The sequence below is a fragment of the Phascolarctos cinereus genome, unplaced genomic scaffold (assembly GCF_003287225.1).
Source record: "Phascolarctos cinereus isolate Bilbo 61053 unplaced genomic scaffold, phaCin_HiC Scaffold_2;HRSCAF=192, whole genome shotgun sequence".
In the NCBI taxonomy this organism is placed as follows: Eukaryota; Metazoa; Chordata; class Mammalia; order Diprotodontia; family Phascolarctidae; genus Phascolarctos; species Phascolarctos cinereus.
This window is the reverse complement of record NW_027555625.1, coordinates 390,427,511-390,449,849: the sequence shown is the minus strand read 5'-3', so window position 1 is coordinate 390,449,849 and position 22,339 is coordinate 390,427,511. Positions and strand designations below refer to the sequence as shown.

The window sequence follows — 22,339 nt, the reverse complement described above, 5'->3', positions numbered from 1 at the left end:
CTCATTTTTTTTAATTCCCTACAGAACTTAGCCTAGCTTGTTATAAACCAGGGGCTTAACAACTACTTGCTAAAGGAACAGTTTAATGTTTTATACCTCCCTAGAGAATGTATACTTTTAAAAGCTTGGAGATGTAATACTCAACCCAAAGATATGAGTTTCCAATGGTGGTATTTCAGGCTCTTTGGCATGTAGGGAAGGATATTATTTTTTTTTCAGGTATTGGGGAGTGTTCAATGTGTACCTGGGTCTTCTCTTTATATTCTCTCCCTAGGTGAACTCATCAGTTCCTGTGGGTTCAAGTATAAACTCTGTATATCTAACTCTATCTCCTGCCTGGTGCCTATTGGGAGTATCTCCACCTGGATGGTACATAGGTAGGCATTTCAAAGTCAGTGTGTCCAAAATAGAACTCATTCTATTTCCCTGTAAACATGCTTCCAGATTTCCTTATCTCTGTTGAAGACACCACCCTTGCTTCTACTCATCCAAGCTTGTGACCTCTGAGTCTCCAGGACTTTTTTCCTCTCTGTTATATACTCTTCTCTCCCCATATCTTTTATCCAATCAGTTGCCAAATCTTGTTGATTCTACATCTCTGATATCAAGTCCCTTTCTCTCCACTCACACAGTTGCTGTATCCTACAGGCCCATATTACTTTTCAACTGGATTATGGCAATAGCCTTCTAATTGGTCTCTTTGCTTCCAGTGTCTCCCATCTCCAATCCACCCTCTACACAGCTGCCAAAATAATCTTCCTGATGCACAGATCTGGCCTTGTTTACTTCTTTGCTCAAGAAGATTTCTGGTTTCCTATTGCTTTTAGAATAAAATGTGAATTTCTTAGCCTGGCATTTAGGCCCTCCACTATCTTGTTTATACCTAACTCACCAGACTTCTTTCACGTTCTTTCTCTTTACATACTCTATGTTCAGACCAAATTGACCTACTAACTCTTCCCTGTATTCAACTTGCCATTCTGCCTCCTTGACTTTGAATGGGTTGTCCTCCTGGGTTGAAATACACTGCCTTCCTCACCAACTCCTTCTCAGAGCCCCTCACTATCTTCAAAGCGAGGCTCAGATGCTCCTTTCCTGATCCTCCCACCCCCAGAAATATATATTTCAGTCCACAGATAAGTTTTCATCTACTTATCTATTTACTTGCTGTTTTCGTCCAGTAGAATATAAATTCCTAAAAGGGGGTTAGAAGTGGAGGGGTGTTTAATTTGTATCTGTTTCTCCTAGTGTCTAGCACAGTGAGTGACACATAGTATGTCCTCAATAAATCCTTCTAGTGATTTGAACCTCTGTGAATCTGCTTCTCCATCTGTAAAATGGAGATAATGAGCTCTGCACTACCTACATCAGAGTTTTTTGTGAGGAAATGAATTTGTAAACCTTTGAGCTCTCAATTATAAAAATGTGAGTCATTACCAATGGGTGTCTATAGTAACAATGACATATAAGACAAATGGAGGAGACTAGTTTAACTGTGGACCGCCTCCCTACGTTTTTTTTTTTTTTGTTACTATTAGTTTTAAACTTTGGCATAGCATGTAGCGGTGTCTTAGTGTGGAGGAATACAGTGCTGGGCTTTGAACCTGGAAGACATCAGTTCAAAGCCTGGCTTGACACATGCTAGCTATATGACCCAGGCCAAGTCACCTAACTTTTATTTACTCATGCAAACTCTCTGAGATTTATCAGTTAAGTCTGAGGCACAGACTGTCACGATCCTGGAGAAAATCCCTGGGAGTATGTGTATTACCGCATAAATCCTCTTGAGGAAGCCAAGCTTTCGATTCTCAGCTTGCAAATTGCTCACACTCTTGGGATTCGAAACTCGAAGGGTAGGAAAGAGAAAACAGGCTGTGATGGAGTAGGGGGTGAGGCCTTTGCAAACCTTTCTTTAATGGAGAAATCCCTAATAAATATATTGAAAGGATTTAGAGGTCACGAGGACCTCTATTTGCACAAGAAGTGACGGGAAGCTAGACCAGTTAAGTTACTAGAGTTCTTTGCAAGCCCTGAGCTTCCCACAATATCATCTGCTAATGAAAGAATAACAGCAGCCCATGGAACTTTTGCTTTGCTGCCTGCAGCCTCGGGGATACTGCTCCCCTTCATTTCTTTTCTCCTCCTCCCACTTGCGCTGGGCTTACCCCGACGCGAGGAAGTGTCCTCGCTGCCGCCTCCACTTCCTCCTTTCTTTCCTTTGTCCTCAAAGCTAGTATCTTTGCTGCTTGGCAAAACTTTTTTTTTTTTTTTTAAAACAGCCACCACCAATGTAAAAGCGGAGACACGAAGCTACCGGAGATACGCAGGGAAGGGAGTCCTTGCTCTGGCTTGCAGAATCTTCTGGGTGTCACACAGTCGACGACAATGCACGGGAAATTGTACACGCTTAAAGTTGCCACCCCAGTCATCCAACCGTGGAGTGAAAGAGATTCTGGCTCGTCTCTGTTAAATCACCTGTGAACCTAATGGGGCCGCGCAGGAAGCAGGTCTGACAGTAAAGTGACAAACTGTTTCCGCGCTGACCTATATTTTTGGCGCGATGTAAAATGCTACTTCTTAGAACGCTGCGAGCAGGATTCGAACCTGCGTGGAGAGACCCCATTGGATTTCAAGTCCAACGCCTTAACCACTCGGCCATCGCAGCACGCTTAGACAGGGTTTATTTCCAGTCTTATCTTTGTCATGAGACAATTACCTGTCTCCAGTTTCAATTATGTGTCTTTTCGTTCATCCTCTGTCTTTTTCTCTTATTGCATCTAAAATATAATCATGTATTATGCTCCGTACGTGCTGTAGTGTTGGGGATCCGAGCGTTTGGGGTGTGTGTATGTGTTACGTGCTGGATGCTTGTGAATTTTTTTTCCCTCACAAGAATTGATTCAATCCTTGACTCCACCAGGTGTAGCACCCGAGGCTCAGCCACTCTTTGCTCAACTGCAATTGCCCCTGCACCGGATGGAGGATGCTAACCTCCCTCCGCGTTCCTCCTATCCCTGCGCCCCTCGCCCAAGGTCTGGTTCCCTGCCAGGGTTTGCAGTGGAGGGGCGCTGCGGAGTCCTCAGCGGGGCCCTCAGCGGGGCCCTATGCTATTCGTGAAGCCCTCGCCTCTCCATCCTCCCTAGCTCGTAGTACTGGGCGTTAGCATCTCCACTTTACAGAGGAGGAAACAAACTCCGAGATGAAGCCGCTTGCCTAGGATCACAGAGCGAGTACATAACACTAGCTAACACAAAGATAGCTATGATCTTTGTAAGGTGTCTTACAGACATAATAAAGGGAGTGGATTTGAAACAGATACTCTAGCTTCACATTAAATGAACTCGAAGTACTTTCAGCTAGTATGATTTATCCAGTTTCCAGCATTAGTCGCGATGTATTCAATAGCTTTATGACTTCTAGTACCTTCCCTGTCCCCTTCCCCCAGTTTCCCCAATACGATGGGGGTTTTTTTTTGGGGGGGGCCAGGGGGAAAATCACAGGAGCTAAATGCTTTTGACAACTATAATTGGTTGTCACTTTGCCTCGAGATGACTGACTGAATCCCAGATATATCATAGATATAGAAGGGATCACAAAGATTTTTTAATCCACCTCTTCTTGTTTTAGCAAATGAGACATAGAATAAGTGACATGCCCACTGATATCTTTATTCCCCCTATGTAGATAAGACATGTTCCCACTGGCCCTGAGAGGAGAAAATGTAGCCTCCTCCCTTCCTTGCAGAGATAGGGGCATCCATAGGTGTGGAATATGGCGGTACTGTCAGATTCAATTGACCTGTGAGTTGATTTTGTTGAACTGCTTTTCTATTTTCTTCTTTTGAAGTTTCTGAAATTTTCATTTCATGAGAAATGAAAGGGAAAGTCTGTACAGAAGTACATTATACAGAATATACACAAGTCTTCTGCCGAAAGAAAAGGCACAGTAGAACATAGACAAGGTGTCAGTGTCAAAACCTAACCCCTCTGACCATTTGCTGGGAGCTAGGGGAGCATATCATAGCACAACATAGTCTGCGCACAGAACGTGCAGTAAATTGTAGTAATGTATGAGGAGATATAAAAGAAGAGAAGTCCCCTCAAGTTGGCCCACACAACCCTCACACGGGAAAATCTTTGGAGTGGAAGAAAAAGTCCCAAGGGAATGAGCTGGTTTGTTCTACACCATTAACAACACTAGTAGTATGAACTAAGGATATGGATTGTGAGTCAGTTCATCAAAAGTGTGGAGTTCTTTGCCAACTTTGTTGTTCTGTGTTTCTCACTCTTTGTGATCCCAATTTGGGGTTTTCTTGGCAAAGATATTTTGCCATTTCCTTCCCCAGATCATTTTACAGATGAGGAAACTGAGACAAACAGGGTTAAGTGATTTGCTCAAGGTCACACAGCTAGGAAGCATCTGAGGTGGGCTTTGAACTCAGGAAAATGAGTCTTCCTGACTCCAGGCCCAGCATTCTGTGCACTATGGTGCTACCTAGCTGCCACCTAGCTGCCATCTAGCAGTATACAAAATGGCTCGAGCAAGGTGGTGCTTCTCATTCCATCTCAGGGAACTGAGCAGATGTGACTTTCCAGATAGCATCCTTGTCACACAGTAAGAGCTGCCTTCTGCTCCCAAGCCAGCTCCTTTCATTCATAATTGAGCCTCACTTGGAGGCCTTGACACTCCATCCCCAAACCTGAACCTTCCCATCATCCCTATAGAATTTTATTACAAGTATTACTGTGGTCAACAGCATCTTTAGTAGACCATTCATAGTTAATAGTGCCAGCCTCACTGTTTCCTTTGTATGGGTAACAGAGGTTCTGGGATTTCAGATTTCTCCTTTCTGCACCTTGATCTCAGTATTCCATCTCTCTTTCTCCCTTAGTTTCAAAGCCTCTAGTGCTTATGTAAGTCTGAAAGTTGTTGATGTCTAATTAAAGCATCTTTGTTGAGAAATTGCCTTCTCCAATCCATCAGTTTTTCTTCTTCCCTTTCAATTCTTTTAATGTGTTCTACGTCATCATCACCACTAAAAATGGCAACTAGACCACGACAGAGTGGATTTTCCTCTTTTCTGTTTCTCACCAGCTCTGGGATAAGTTGCTGTCTTTCAGCCAAAGCTTTCTTCTTAAAGAGAGCAAAACCAGCTTCTGCTGCTGCGGATTCTCTCCTCTCTGCCTCCCTCAAGGAGCTGACAGGCTGGAAGCTATTTTTGAAGTGTGCTTTTTGTTTGTTGAAGCTCTTAGCCCAGCCATCCATGTCTCTGCCAATCTGTCATGCTGTTTGGCTCTTTTGTTTCTCTCTTTTTTTCTTCCTTTCTTTAGTGGAAGTTTGCGGCTGTACTACGCGTTCTGCTGTGGGCACACAGGTCTCCTTCCCTCCAACCCAGTAAAGATACTAAAATGAAATTTATCAATAAAAGTAAAATTAACTTGCTAGGAATTTCAGGTAATGATTGCAGACATTTATATAAGCAATTTAAAGGTTTTAAAAGTACTTTATAAACATTTTCTCAAGTTGATCTTCACAACAGGTTTGTCCGGTAGCATCATAGACATGTGTTCTATTATATGCATTTTGCAGATGGGGAAGTTAAGGCTTAGGGAGGTTGCACATGCTCATAGGACTAGTACACTGGTAAGGTGAAATCTGAACCCTCATTGTAAGTCCTCCTTGCTCTTTTTACTACACCATGGTATCATTTTCAGGGCCTATAGCAGGCAGTCCATATTTCAGGCTTTTTGGGCAGAAGTATGTCTTTACCTCGTTTGAACTAGAAGTGGCCCATTTAACAAACCTGCTGCTCCTTGGTCCATGGGAGCTGGGCCGGATAGTAGAGCCTAAATCAGTTACTGTGGAAGTAGTACTCCTGCTGGTGGAGAGGATATACCCCAAAGTGCCATTCCTTTCTTATACTTTGATTTTCGATTGGTCTCCCTGGAGTTGGCCAAATTGTATATCAGGGACAGGAGTTGGCAGGAGTTAGGGGTTATCACGGAGAAAAATGAGCTGGTATTATTTGGGGGGTTTGCATATCATGGAGAAAGACAAGATAGCAGTAGACAAAATATTATTTGGGGGGCATAGCTCTATTAACCTTCAAAAAATAGTATTGTCAGTATTTTTTCATGAGTATTTTCTATAAGCTTACAACCTTTCTTTTTTTTTTTCCATGAGGCAAAGGGAGTTAAGTGACTTGCCCAGGGTGACACAGTAAGTATCAAGTGTCTGAGGCTGAATTTGAACTCAAGTCCTCCTGACTTATAGCCTTTCTTAAGGAGAGACTATCAGGCCTAATCTTATAACGGTGGTTTCCATGCATAGATTCTATAAAATAGTCTCAAACCAGGCCCAAATTTATAACAAAATATTAGCAATTATTACTATAACCCTAGATTTCTTCATCATCCATAACTATGCCCTTTCTGTAGTCCTAACCTCTGAAATTCTCTCCTCAAATTGTAATCTGTGGATAGCTAGGTGATGCAGTGGATGGAGTACTAGGCCTGGAATGAGGAAGACTCATCTTTCTGAGTTCAAATCTGGTCTCCAACATTTAACTTGCCTCTGTTTCCTCCTCTGCAAAATGAGCTGAAGAAGGAAATGGCAAACCACTTCAGTATCTTTGCCAAGAAAAACACAAATGCGGTCGTGAAGAACCAGACGTGAGCGAACAACAACAAAATTATAATTTATTTCCTTCTACGCAGACATGGACTAAAAGTATTAACAGATACCATTGACATGGTGATTCAGGGCTTGCAAAACATTTGATATATGTTGGTACGTTTGATCCTCACAAGGATCCTATAAGGTAAGTACTGCAGGTCTTATTTTACAGAGGAGGAGACTGAGGTTCAGAGAGACACATTAAGTGATTTACCTGTGGCTGTCTAGCTAGTAAGTATCAGATGCTGATTTGAATTCAGATCTCTTCTTCCTTCGAGTCTACATGCTCTCCAGCAAACACCGTTTGCATCTAAACTCTGAGCTAGAGCGTTAGGCAAACCATACACATTCTTTATTATTACTATTCACCAGGTACTATGCTGGGTGCTTGATATTTGAAGACGGACGTTGAACAGACACTGCCCTAAAGGAGTTTCAGTGATATCAGGAAAGATGATATGCACACATCTAAGTATATGCAAAATATAAAAATAAATACAAGGTAGTTTTGCAGGGAAAAGCACCAGGGACTAGGGGTTGGGAGAAGGCTAAGAAAGGCCCTGTGTAGGAAGGGGCACCTAAGCTGAGTGTTGAAGGGAGCTAGGGATTCTAAGAGGTGGAGATGAGGAAGGAACAGCTGCATTTCCGCTGTGGAGGGACAGCCTGGGCAAAGCCAGAGAGACAAGGGAGGGGATGTTGTGGATGAGGAACAACCAGAAGGTCAGTTTGGCTGAATCACAGGGTGTGTGAAAGAGAATAATGTTGAGTAAGACTGAAAAAGCAGGTTGGGATCAGCTTGTGAAGGGCCTTAAATGCCAAGCAAAGGAGTTTGCATTTGATCCTCAAGGTTGCTACTGAAGTTTATTAAGCAGAGGAATGGCATTAGATGTTATACTTTGGGAGTAACTCTTTTTTAAAATTTTTTAATTAATTTTTTAAAAAGTTTTGAGCCCTAAATTCTATCCCTTCCTCCCTTCCCTCTCCCTTCCCGGGAATAACTCTTTGGCATCTGTGAAAGTTGGATTTGAGAGGGAAGAGGTGACCCATTTGAGATTTGAGAGGGAAGAGGGCAGGGTGACCCATTAAGAAGGTAATTGCAATAGAATGTGATTATTGGGGGAAAAAAAAGCCAACCTATACTTTAACATAGTCAGTTCTTGGCTTAGGGTTACATATCTTTCCATCTGCCTGATTCCTTCTACACCAATTTTTCATCCTTATTGGGATATCCAGAAGCTCCCTGTTCTCTTAATCCAACTGAACTCTGCTAAATTCAATCATACAACTCTGTAGTCTGGGTCCACTAAAAAGTCACTATTTAGTTTCAACTGGGTGCTCACAGATGCCCAGAAATGATTTGTTACTTCCCCAAGTAACTCCTTATCTCACTCCCCATAACAACTGTTGCAAACCTTTTCTTTTCCAATTCTCCTACATCACTTTCCTTCTGGATCAGAGGTTCTTAACTTTTTTGTAGATCATCGATCCCTTTGGCAGACTTGTGAAGTATATGGACTCCTCAGGTTCTTTTATACATACACACATATACATGTACATTAACAATTGAAGGAAATCTTGAATTTAAATTATAATAATAAAGATAAAGATATAATTTTTCGCCTCTTATCCAAAGGCATGGACCCCAGGTTAAGAAATTCTAATCTAAGCAGATCTTAACTCCTATTTTACTGAGAAAGACAAGGTAAGCTGCTAGGACCTCTCTTTTCTCAAAACCTTTCTATATCATGCCCTATTCTCTCCTCCTTTCCTTCCATTTTTTGAAGAAGAGGTGGTCCTTCTCCTTGCCAAGACCAACCTTCCTCTTGTACCCTTGATCCCATCCTCTCCCATATCCTCTGGGAGCTTGTCCTATTGCTTATTCCCTTTCTCTTTTCTCTTTTCTCATCTTCATACTGTCCTTGCCTATTGGCTCTTGCCATGATCCCTGTAAATAGGCCTCATTCTTCTCCATCTTTGAAGGTATCAGTCTATATTTCTTATTCCTTTCACAGCCATATTCCTAGTAAGAGTTGTCTACATTTGTTATCTACAGTTCATCACTTTCCAATCTAGTCTAACACTTCCCATCACTTTCCATTTAACCCTACCACTCTACTGGAACTGGTACCTTATCCAGAGATACCACTGGCTTTTTATGGGAGAAGGCATTGGACCTGTGGTTTTCTTTCCTTAAGCAAATATTGATATAGTAAGCAAACTTCTACAAATCCAGGACAGCAATTTCTAATTTCTTTCTAATTGATAGTCTTAGAGATTTGCCTGGGTCCTGAGAGGTTAAGTGACTTATCTGGGATTTCAGATAAGTCTTCTAGACTCTGAGGACATCTCTCTATCCACTATGTTTCTCCCAATTATTTTGTAATTGCTAAATTGAATAGCTTTTTCTTAGTTCTTATTCTACTTGACCTCTTTGCAGCTTTTAATAGTTAACCACTGTCTCCTCATGATTACTTTCTCCTCCCTTTGCTTTCAAGACGCTCCTCTTTCCTAGTTTTCCTCCTGCCTTCTGACTTTTCCTTTTCTGTTTCATTTCCTGGATTATTCTCTATCTCCTGTTTCTTAACTTTGTCTGTTCCACAAGATTCTGCCTGGGTCTTCTTGCTATATACTTTTTCTCTCTTAATAGCTTCTGTGGATTTAATTGATCAATCAATAAACATTTATTGAGTCGCTACCCTGTGCCAGGCACTGTGCTTAGCACTGGGGATACAAATATGAAGAAAGAAATATAGTCCCTGACCTCAAGGAGGTCAAGCAATTCAGTTATCAGCTCTACATCGATGATTCTTACATCTATATTCAGGGACCCTGAATTCTAAGCCTGGAATACTGCCTTCAAACTCACCATGGTTTGAATTCCTAGTTTTGGGATTCTGGTGGAGATCACCACACTTGTACCTGAAACTGAGAAGGATAAATGACACAGAACAGGAATAGACATCTCCAGGCTTATTTCTCTGAGCTGGGGTTAGAGAGAGAGAGAGTAGGGAAAGGAAGTCCTTCCCCTCTATACCCTGCTGTTCGTGTGTGTGTGTGTGTGTGCGCGCGTGCAAACTGTTATCTTTATCTTCTGTGCAGGAAAGAACATGAGCCAGAAAGAGATCGACTGGCTCAGTCTGGCCTGTTCAAAGATAAGGCAGATAATCAAAGGAGGCTACCTCCCCCCTCCCCCACATGGCAGATAGAGTGCCTCCATGTTAGGCAATATGGGTGCGCTCCAAAAACTCTTGAGGGTACCTACCAGGACAATCTGGGCATGTTCCAAAGGCCCTGTTACACATTTTCTTCTGTTTGAAATTTGTTGTCCCTTCCAAATAGGCACAACTGTCCTCATCTTAAAACTGTGATTCCTGGGGAGGCATAAGCAGTTTCCATTCATTTGCTTCTCCAGGACCATACAATGAAGTCTCAATACAGCCAATACTACGTCTCTCTTAGCTGTTCCACCTTCACACCATTTCTCACATGATTCAACCTTTATCACCTCCACCCGAACTGTCAGGAGAGCCATTCTTTAATCTCATTTCTTTTCTTTTTTTTTTTTTTTTTGGTGAGGCAACTGGGGTTAAGTGACTTGCCCAGGGTCACACAGCTAGTAAATGTCAAGTGTCTGGTCTGAGGCCAGATTTGAACTCAAGTCCTCCTGACTCCAGGCCTGGTGCTCTATCCACTGCACCACCTAGCTGCCCCTTTTTAGTCTCATTTCTTCAAGTCTCTTTTCTAGTCTTTCCTTCACACAGCTGCCGAAATAATATTCCCCAAACTGAGAAATGTCACACCCTGCTCACAAAGTTCCAATGGCCCCCCAGTACCTTGAGCATCAAATACAAACTTTTATGTTTGTCATTAAAAGCCCCTCATGATCTGATGTCTACCTTACTAGACTTATTACACAACACTCCCATCCATGTAGCGATGAAATCTTCAACACATGTGGAAAGAAGCTTACGTCAGAACGATAACAGACATCAGTTGAAGTACCTTGACCAGAGTAGGCACCTAAAATATTTGTTGAAGCAAACTAATAACGGTGATACTACCTTACATTTAGATAGCATTTCACATTTGAGCTCCTTTCTGGTAAAAGGGTTGGTGACAGATCTGTCAGAAAGAGAATGCATAGTTCCTAGTAAGCCAGAGCTGACCCATTAGATTGCAAACTCTTCAAGGACAGGGGCTATCTTTTGCTATTCTTTGTATTCCCTGTGCCTAGTACAATGCCTGGCACATAACTGGTGCTTAATAAGTGCATGTTGACTAAGTGACTTTCCAAAAAAGGAGAGTCAAATGAATAACAGAGAAAGGGGCCCTCGGATGCCGCCATATGGAGATGTTAGATTAGCTTGGGGATTATTGTTCACAGTATGAAGCTGGTAACACTTCTGAGCTCTTTTCTGCAACCTTTTCAAGAAGTATCAAAAGACTTTAACGGAGAGCTGAACAATCTGTTGTTTTCTTTAGCCATCCATTCATATTTAAAAGGAAGAGGTTCCTTCTCTTCTTTGAACAGGTGGAAGGCTATGGGTGTGGAATATTGTATACACTATCAGACCTACTTGATGTTTGTTTGCTTTTGCTGAATTGCTTTTTTCTCTTTCTTTTAAAAGTATTTAATGGATGAATTACTGGGTGAGGAAGGGGGCAAGACATATTAGGAAGTAAAGGTAACATTAAAACAAAAGGTGTCAATATAATTTTAAAAAGATGAATGCATGTTTGTGACTACAGCTGCATCTATAAACTCTTGCTGCAATTCCAGTTTAGTCGTCGTTCGGGACCACTGATTAGTTCTCCACACGCACAGTCTTCACACTTGTTTCCCACATGTGCCATTGCAAACTGCACCATGGAAGACCCTTCAATGAGTGGCACTCTCATCTCATTGCTAACCAAATTTGGGGTTAGGCACTGAAAGAGAGCAAAAGCTAGAGGTAGGAATAGGTATGCTATGCATGTCTGTGGTTCCCCTGGGAAATGTCTTTTGTCCCACCTCTTCACTTTCGAGAACGGACATGACTATTTCATAGGGTGGATCCAGTAGTATGATGACTAATTTCCCCACCCGCAGGGAGGAGGAAACAATATTTCAGAAGGTCATGGTTAACAAGGCAATTTTCTTGGTCTCAGACATTAACACCTTTCAGGCTAAGCTCTGTGGTTAAAAAAGCCAGCCTAGTGGGTGATTTTTTTCCCTCATTACAAAGGGAAAAGACATTTTAAAATACTTTGCTTTTAGATTACATCTATTTATCTATAGATATATCTGCATATTTGTATTTACTTATCTGTGTATATGTTGTTTCCTTGTGTAAAATGTAAGCTCTTTGAGGGCAGAGACTATTTTGTTATTTTTGCGTCCCAAGCACCTAGTATGTGCTAACGGTTTAATAAATGTTTGTGGAATTATTGCACATGTATAGCTTATAGCAGATTGCTTTCTGTTTTTTGGGGGGGAGAGGGGAGGAGAGGGAGGGAGAAAAATTTGGAACTCAAAATCTTATAAAAAAATGAGTGTTGAAAACTATCTTTACATGTAATTGGGAAAAAAATACTATTAAAACAAGAAATAAAAAATGCTTGTTGAATTGCATTGAAATTAATTTGTTTGGCTGTCCATCCTAGAGTGTCTCCATTGAACCCAGAATTCCAAAATCAATAGATTGAATAAGCTCAGAAAGTTAAGCATTTATTTAATAGTTCTATTTTTTTTTCTTTCTGCTGCCCATTGCCTAGCAGGGTGGGGAAATATCTACAATAACCAGAGTTATTCAAAGGAGATACTTGACGAGTAAGATCTTGAAATCGAAAGGTACTCTAGAGGTCATTAAGCCCAACCCCTGCATTTTACAAGTGAGGAAACTGAGGCCCGAAGAGCTGTGGTAGTGGGATATAGCAGAAGGAGCACTGGACTTCGTGAAAGAATAGGTGACCAGACCTAGGTCTTTTGATTCTAACTAGCAATGAAACACTAGACAAATCTGCTTCTCTCTTTAGGTTTCAGTTTTCTCCCCTGTAAAAATGCTGTTAATTGTAATGCAGCTAATTACATTTGCCTTATTGATTTCATCTGCTTCATAGGATAATAGCACTTTCAGCTAGAAGGGAATTTATAAATAATCTGATCTGAACTCCTTATTCTATAGATCATGAAAATTTAAGAAAGCTTAAGTAATTTGTGCAAAATTAGCAGATGGTATTGGAACCCATATCTTCTGGCTCCAAATCCAATGTTTTTGAGAAAACGTCTTGGAAACTAGAGTTCTATAGAGACATGAGTTGTTATTATTATCAACTCTAGTTTGTGGCAGATCTCAAGCTATAGCCCAGATTTTTTGATTCCCCAGTGAAGTAGAGCTCTTTCTACCACTCTGCTAAGAGTGTGAGTGCTAGGTCATTGGGTTAGAACCTTTAGAGGCTTTTGAGGACTCAAGATATGATGACTCATCAAAATCGCTACTCTACGTCGGGAGCATCACTGCACAAGTCTCTGATTAGTTTCTAGGCAAAAACACTGTATGACAACCATGATCCAAAATGATCTGGATAGGCTAGAATATTGGAGTGAATCTAGCTGGGTGACATTTAATAGAAATAAATGGAGAACCTTATATCTAGGTTCTGGAATAGACTTCTCAAGTAGGAGATGCAGAAGACATGGGTAGATTTGTCTGAAAAAAATCTGGGGGTTTTAATGGACTACAAGTTCCGTATGAATCAACAATATGACATGTCACTCCCCAAAAGTTAATTTAACCATGAATTGTGTTGAGAAAGGCATAGCTTAAAGGAATAAGGGGGCAATTGATCTACACTTGGCTTTTGTCAATAACATTTATTGTCTGGTAAGACTTGTATGACCTGCATCGTAAAGAAAAACAGCTTTGAAAGACTTGAGAACTTTGATTAGCCCAATGACCAAACATAATTCCAGATAACCAAAGATGAAGCATGCTTGTCACTTCTTGACAGAGAGGTGATGATGTCAAGATGCAGAAAGATACATGTGTTTTTGGACATGGTCAATATGGGGATTTGTTTTGCTTGACTATGCTTATTTATTATAGGGATTTTGATTTCTTTTTTCCCCCAATGAGAGGGAAAGAAGAATTTATTTTTGTTCATTGAAAAAAATAAAAGAAAATATTCTTGTTGAATACAAGAATAAAAAGAAAGCAAAAAAAAAAAGTCAAATTAAATTCATACTATGGGCCAGCCACTACTGGGGGCTGGGGATACGGAGACAAAGGTAAATCATCACCATGCCCTCAAGGACATTGCATGTACTGTACATATCTTGTGACTCTGTTTGCTGTTTGTTTTGCTCGTAGTTCTGTTTGCTACTAAGCTGGTGATGAGGAAGGCAGAGCTTATCGGTTACTTTATTCTGCCTCCTCCCTTTCACCACCTTCAGCCACTGGGGCCCCCCAGTCCTCCCCCTGCTTTTTGCTCCCGCTCAAGTCAACCTCTCCCTTTTCAGGGAGGGGAGGGCTGTCCATCACCTTCCCCAAAGCCACCAAGAGGGAGGGAGTGGCTGCAGACCAAAATGCCCACATCTGTGTCTCCTCCAGTCTGTTTCCTGGCTTTTGCAGCCTCTGGAAAAGGGGTTTATGGGTTTAAATACCACTAGGTATTTACAAGACATATACACATTAGATACAAGGTGACCTTGAATGGGAAGGCATTATCAGTTTGGGAAACCAGGAAAGGTCTCCTGCAGAAGGTGGACCTTGAACTAATTCTTGAAGGAAACCAGGGACTCCTTGTAGAGTATTTTGCTCAGCTCCAGGCACTACCTTTTCAAAAATGCTGATATTGATAAGGCAGGTAGAGAACACACTGAAGAGAGAAAACACAATAGTGACCCAACTCTGGTTTCTGCTCTGTGGAGATTGGTTGAAAGAAATGAGGCTGTATAGCCTGGCAGAGAGAAGACTGGTGGTGGGGAAGAGGAAGAAGGATAATCACTGGCTTCCATCAGTTGATAGACTTTTGTGGAAGAGGAAGTAGACTTGTATTGTTTGGCCCCAGAGTACAGAATTAGGAATGGGTGGAAGTTGTAAAGAGGTCATTTTAGGCATGATGTCAGATAAACAAAGAGATGGAAAAAAAACAAACACTTAACAGTTAGAACTTGGGAAATATGAGTAAGTTAAAAATGTGTGTGTGTGTGTGTTTTAAAACATTACCCCATCTCAGACACTTAATAGCTATGAGGCTTTATAACCCTGGACAAGTCACTTAACCTCAGTTTCCTCATTTGTAAAATATGAGTATTGGACCGCATGCCCTCTGAGGTCTCTTCCAGTTCTATAAGTGCTTTTGTTCCTATGCACAAATGAAACGGATTCTCTCAGGAGATAGCACCTCCTCCTCACCTTCTTCCACCCATTGGAGGCCTTCAAGCAGAGCCTGGATGACCATTTGTAGGAAGTGTTAAAGCGAGAATTCCTGTTCTGGTTCTAATCAGTCAACAAACATTTAAGAAGTACTTACTATGAAGCAGACACTATATGAAATGCTGGGGATATAAGGAGAGGAAAAAACCACCAAGAATACCATTTCAAAGATCAATAGGCTAATCGGTGGAGGAAGACATCATGCAAACAACCACGTATCTAAGATCTATATGGCGCAAATGGGATGTAAGCTCAGAGGAAAGGTACCAGGAGCAACACGGCCAGAAAAGGCTTCCTGCAGAAGATAGGACTAAAGGAAGCCAGGGAAGCCAAAAGGCAGAGAGGTGGAAGGAGAACTTTCTGAGCATTCAGTGGAAAGTTTGTGAAAAGGCTTAATGTAGAGAGAATGAGTTTTAGTTCAAGAAACGACAAGAAGGCCAGTGTTCCTGGATCCTGTGATCTGGTACATGGAGATTAAGTGTAAGAAGACTGGAAAGGTAGGAAGGGCCCAGGCTATGAGGGGCTTTAAAAGTCAGAAGATTAGGTATATAAAAGGCCCCACTCAACTCTAAAATGCTGTGATTCCATGATACAGTTTGCATGTTTGTCAGGGGAGTATGGGTGTTTGTCAGAGTAACAGCTGAACACGAAAGAAATGGAGGTGGAGCCTGCATGTAAAAGCTGAGGCTTAGTAGTGGGGTGCGCATAGTGATTCAGATTTCAGCATAATTTCCTCTGCATATAGATATATATCAGCTAGGTGGTACTGTGGATAGAGTGCTAGGCCTGGAATTAGGAAGATTTATCTTTCTGAGTTCAAATCCAGCTTCAGACACTGACAAGCTGTGTGACCCTGGGCAAGTCACTTACCCTGTTTGCCTCAGTTTCCTCATCTGTAAAATGAGCTGCAGAAGGAAATAACAAACCACTCCAGTATCTTTGCCAAGAAAACCCCAAATGGGGTCATGGAGCCAGACATGACTGAAACAACTCAACAATGGCAACATACACACACATATGCACATATAATATATGTAATATAGTCTTTGGTGATAGAAGTATATGCTTTCTCCTGTGTTCGAATGCAAGCTCCTTGTGGGCAGGCATTTATTTCGCCTTTGTTTTTGCATCCTCTCCAACTAGTATATTGTGCCTAGTACATTGTTTGTGCTTAATAAATGCTTATGGATTAGTTGATTGATATTCCAGTGTGTTTGTAGGGAAAGAGCTCTGGAATGGGGTGAGGGGACAAGGGTTGTACTAGCAACTTCACTAGTAACTTGCTGTAGACATCTCAAAACCCCTCTAAATCTTCCCCCATCTTCCCCACCTTTGTTCTAGTCTTTGAGGATGAACAAGATGAGTTTTAAAGCCTAGAAATATGTCCAGACTTCCCCCCTCTCTAACAACAAAACAAAACAAAACAAAACAAACAACTTTACTTGACTCTGCCATCCTCTTAAACTGCCATATTGCATTTCTCCTCTTTTTCATCGCCCAGCTCCTAGAAAGAGCCATCTGTACTTGGTGCTTCTCTTTCCTCACCACCCACTTACTTCTCATCCTTTGCAATATGACTATTCAGGCTCACCACTTTACCAAAAGCCATCTCTTAAAGGTTACCAATGATCTAGCTGCTAAAACTTCAGCATTTTCTCAGTCTTCATCCTCCTTAAATTTCTGTAACTTTTGATGCTTTTGACCACCTTCTCCTCCTCCTGGACACCCTCTCCATCTCCACTCTCCCTGGAATCTATGACAACCTTTTTCCTGGTTCTCCTCCAAACTGAATTATCACCTCCACGTAGTTTCCTTTTGCTGGATCCCATATTTCATCCTTTAAGCATGTCCCAAAGGCTCTGTCCAGGGCACTTTCCTCTTCATTCTCTATACTAGTCTTTCTTGCTGATGTCATTGCTTTCTGTGGATTCATCATCTTTAAATGCGGGTTTTAAAATTCTTATATTCATTGCTAGTAGCTCTCTTGAACTCTAGTCCCAAATCGCCAACTGTTTGCTAGACAATTCTATTTGAATGGCCCGTTAGCATTTCAAACTTAACATGTCCAAAACAGAACTCAAGCAGCCTGTCACACTTGCACATTTGCCTATTCAACAAACTCCATATGATTGTGACAGAAGACCACTGTGCTCTAAGAAATGATGAGCTCGATGATCTTAGAAAAGCATGGGTAGACTTGCATGAAATAATGAAGAGTGAAATGAGGAGAACCAAGAAAACACTACATATAATAACAGCAATATTGTTTTAGGAACCACTTTGATTGAATAAGTCATTTTGAAGATTATAAATACCCAAATTAACTACAAAGAACATATGAAGGAAGATACTATCTGCATCCAGAGAAAGAACGGATAAACAGAAGTGTGTATAGAATGATTACATACACACACACACACACACACACACACACATACACACACATACATTTGAGTCTAATAGTAGCCATCTCTAGGGTGGAGGGGAGAAAAAAAGAAATTTACATAACTTTATTATATATTTAAAAGGAATAGCAAGTTGTACATAACAGATTTGTAGTTTCATATGCAATCATCTCTTTTGTTTAAAAATTGTACTATGTTATGGAAATGCTTGTTTTATCCCATAAATTAAAAATAAAATTATTTAATTAATTAAAAAATACAAAAGACTCCCTATCACTATCACTTCCCTATCACTTCCTAGATCAAATATAAAATTCTCTGATATTCAAAGTCATTTCATAATCTGAAAAGGGGTGCCCCACAGGTTATACTGTTAAGGATGACATTCCTAGTCAATCATGTTATTAACCAGAGAGTTATTCTAGACTCCTTTTCCTCATCTTTCATGTCCAATCAATTCTCCTTCCACAACATCCCTGATATCTTCTTTCTACTTGTGCACAGACTCACAAAATTCTGGAGTTGGAAGAATCTTCAGTAGCCACTGATTCCAACTTAAACTCAAAAAGAATCTTTACTATAATATACCTGAGAGGTGGGCATTGACTGTCCTATGCTTGAAGACCTCCAAGGAAAGTCCATTCTCTCCCAAGGCGACCCATTACACTTTTGGAGAATTCAAATTTTTAGGAAAGTTTTTCTTGACATCAAGTCTAATCTCCCTCTTTGTAATTCCCACCCATTTTTCTTGTTTCTAGCCTTTGAGTCTAAGTATGATAGATAACTCTTCAAATGCTTGAAAACACCTATCAACATCCCCAGTTCCTTCAACTGATCCTTATATGATATGGACTCATGACCCTTTGCCATCCTGGCTGGCTGTCTTTCTCTGAATTCTTTTCATCTTGGCCCCTCATAGATGTACCCAGAACTGAGCACCATTCTTGGGGTGAGGTCTGACTTAGAGTATTTAGTTTAATTGTTTTTCATTCAGGTCCCACTCTTCATGATCTTGTTTGGGGTTTTCTTGGCAAAGATACTGGAGTGGTTTGCTATTTCCTTCTCCAGCTCATTTTACAGATGAGGAACTGAGGCAAACAGGGTTAAATGACTTACTCAAGGTCACACAGCTAATAAGTGTTTGAGGCCGGATTTGTACTCAGGAAGATGAGTCTTCCTGATTCCCAGTCCAGTGCTTTATTCACTGTGCCACCTAGCTACCCTGACTAAAGTATAGAACTAAAGCATATATAAAGTGTAGGATTTCCCTATTCCTAGAAGCTGTACTTTTCTGAGTACAGTCCAAGATAACATTCACATTACTGACTGACTCTGAGTTTACTCTAAAAACTCTCAGAATTGTTATTTCAAACTATTAACTGATGTCTCTTCTGTTCTATATTTGTGAAAGTCATTGTTTCTTGGTACCAACTGCAAGATTTTATATTTATGTCTCTTCAGTTTCATCTTGTTATAAACAGCCTGCTGTTCTCACCTATCAAGACTTTTATGTACTCTTTTATCCATTGTGTTAGTTTTCCCTCCCAACTTTTTGTCATTACCAAATTTGATCAAGTTGCCATCTCTGCCTTTATCTAATCACTGAAAAAAATGTTAAATAGAGCCAAGTATAGATCACCAGGGCTTTCCTCTGGAGACTTTTGCCAAGTTGACTTGAGCCATGAATCTTTGAATCTAGCCATTAAACTACTTCCAAACCATCTAATTGTATTATTTTCTAGGCTACATATTTTTATCTTCCACAAAAGAATAGTATGGGGTACTTTATTAAATATTTTGCTAAATTCTAGTAAGCTCTTTCTATAGAATCCCACTGAACTACTAGTCAAAAGATTGACAAACTGTAGCCCATGGATCAAATCCAACCTGTTGCCTATTTTTTCATGGCTAGTGAGCTAAGAATGTTTTATTTTGGTTTTTACATCTTTAAATACAATAAAACTTTATTTTAAAATGTAAGAACCATTTTTAGCTCAAGCAGCACTGCTCTGTACTTGTTCAACAAGCCTGTCAAAAATAGAGGAATAAGGTTTTTCTGACACAACCAGTTTTTATGATGTTGGCCATCGGTAATCATTGCTTCCTTTTCAAGATTTCCATTACCAGTCTCTTTAGTGATCTATTCTAGAATTTTCCTATGAATCAAGCAAAGTTAGGTTCATGGGATTATAGTTTGCACACCACATTCTTTTCCTTTTTTTGACATTGAGACCGTACTTGCTCTTCTCTAGGCGTTTTGGTATCTTTCCCATTCTTCACATTTTTCCAATACCACTAACAATGGCAAACATATCTATCAGCTCTTTCGATCCTTGGGAATATAGTTCTTCTTGGCCAAATGACCTAAATTCATGTAGGGCAACTGGTTGCTTTCCTATATCCCCTTACATATCCTGGGCATCCCTCTCTTTTAGCCATTTTTATTACGTCATTTCAAGTGCAGAGAAAAAAAAGCAAAATAGTAAGTGAATAGTTCTGCCTTCTCTCTGTTGTCAATTATCATCCCACCCACCCCAAGCAATGGTCCTATCCCTTCTTTGATCTTGCTCTTTTCCCCAATATGACAGGAAACAAATCAAAACAATATTAAAAATACTCCAAAACTTTGTATTGTCCTTAGTTTCCCTCATTAGCCTCAGCTCTATTTTTACAAGGCAAGGCCATGGCTTATATTCATCCTCTATTACCTGCCTTTGCTTCCACTTGTACAAATCTTTAAAAAATGTGACTTAGTTGGTGTCCCCTGTGCATCTATATCTGTCTCTTCAGATAATTTCAGTTTTTCCTCTTCATTGGAATAATGTCCCCTTTGTATCTTTAGAACATCATTCTTGAGAGTTTTCCTCCTTCCTGAGCTGTCTTATCCAATAGAGCTTTAATGCATGGGATCTTATTTATCCTATCTTTGAACACTTGAAAATCTGCTTTCCCAAAGCCTGTCAGAAACACTTCATTGTTATTTTATCCTTTTAATTAAGTAGAGGCATTCTTTGTTTCCCTTTACACTAGGAGTTTTGGGACCATCTCTAGTCACCCCAATCTATATCTTGCCACAGGACCCAGATAGCTCTGGAGGAGAAAATGAGGCTGGTGACTTTGCACAGCCCTCCCTCACTTAAATCCAATTCACTTGCAAGTCATGGCATCACCTTCCTGATATCATAGTCCTCTTCCAGAATGGAGGACAAACAAAACATCTAGGAGGTGACCAGTCTTTACTTAGAAACAGGTAGCAGTCACATGGTAGAACTATAAACATTATGCTTTCTAAGCAAATCACTGAAACATATCTCTGCCTCTCCCTAGTGATTAAAGATTCTGAATCTTGCTTTTTGGACTCTTTGTGGGTGCTTATACCATCTCCTGGTTAAGACCTTTCTAATCTTTTAACGTTGATTAGTGACCTGAGGGCCATTCCCAACTTCCTTCCCTTTATCTCAGTAGCAAGTTCCTTAAACTCCTGCCTTCAAGGAGCTTATGCTGTAATAGAAGAAGTGAGATATCTATATAATAGAAGAAGTGAGATATTAGTACAACAACAATAATACAAAAAATGGGTCGGAACAATGTACTGTGAGTTTGCTATGTGCCTAGCATGTAGTAAATGCTAATAAACACTTATGGAATAAATGTGGAATAAATAGAGGAGAGAAAGATGGCATAGATTAAGGGGGGGGGGGGACCAGGAAAGGCTTCATAAAAGAAGGAATATTTGAGCTGCTTCTTATGGATGGATAGGATTTCAAGTGGTAGAGATAAAGAGGGAAAAAATTTCAAACCTAAGAATTAGAAAGATCAAAGGCAAAGGTGTAGTGGTGGTGGTGGCGGCAGCGGGGGTGGGGGAGGGAAGCACAGGACATATGAAGGGATTTTGAGTAGTCTAGCTTGTCTGGAATGAAGAGAAATGTTACGTGGAAAGGCTAAAGCCAGGTTGTGGAAGGCCTTGAATGTCAAACTAAGAAGCTTGGATTTTTAAATGTAGGCAGTAAGAAACCACTGAAGGTTTCCTTTCCTTTCTTTTTCTTTTCTTGTTTTCTCTCTTTCTTTTGTTTTCCTTTTCTCTGCTTCCTTTCCTTTCCTTCCTTCCTCCCTCCCTCCTTTTTTCCTTCCTCCCTCCCTCCCTCCCTTCCTTCCCTCCTTTCTTTTTTTTTAAAGCCTATGGAGTTATGTGATTAGACCTATGCATTAGGAATATAAATGATGTTCAGGAAAGACTGAAGTAGAGGAAAATGGAGGTAAGGAGACCTGGAGGCTGACTGACTACTGGAATAATGCAAGTGAATGATAATGAGGACCTGAATTAGTGGGGATGGAAAAGAGAGAGCAGAGGCAGAATCAACAGGACTGGGGGAATTGATGAGGACTTGGAGTGGTGGGTGAAACAATGGACAGGAAGTAAGAAAAAAGAGAAGTTAGTAATGACCAAAGGTTTCCAGTGTCTGAAGTTCCTTTTTCTCTTTGCTGTTGCTGTATGAAACTGTTGCCTTTTTGGTGTGTGTAGAGTGAGATGTGATTGAGGAGATGAGTAACAGTTTCTGAGGTTTCTTTTTCATCAGGGGCTCTCATTTCAGGCTCCCAGCTCTGAGGTGTCACTAGGTTAAGCTAGGATGCTCCCTTGAGGAGCACACTAAGTGTTTCATATGGTTCTCTGGGAGCAAACAGCAGACAAGGAAGTAGAAGTGAAACTAGGAAATTAAACTATGGCTACACTCAGCCTACTTTTCCATTAGAGATTTCAGCTGGTGGTATGTTGTTCCCTCTCTTCATTTTTGTCCTTCTGTTGTGGCCAGCTGGTAAGTAGATGATTTAAGTGGTTCTCCT

The 22,339-nt window shown here is 40.7% G+C and overlaps 1 protein-coding gene and 1 non-coding gene across 2 annotated transcripts in view; one reads left to right on the top strand and one right to left on the bottom strand.

Annotated features, from left to right (window-relative positions):
- Positions 1–2,583: 2,583 nt before the first annotated feature.
- TRNAS-UGA (transfer RNA serine (anticodon UGA)) lies at positions 2,584–2,665 on the bottom strand. Its single transcript has one exon. It is a non-coding gene; the product is annotated as a tRNA-Ser (tRNA).
- Positions 2,666–21,968: 19,303 nt separating this feature from the next.
- The window catches only part of LOC110199715 (hepatitis A virus cellular receptor 2 homolog), a 29,167-nt gene continuing 28,796 nt past the window's right edge, over positions 21,969–22,339 (top strand). The window contains 2 exon segments of the mRNA XM_020974609.2: positions 21,969–22,243; positions 22,246–22,311. Of these exon segments, the coding sequence (XP_020830268.2) occupies positions 22,219–22,243; positions 22,246–22,311 (91 nt within the window). The 5' untranslated portion in view covers positions 21,969–22,218.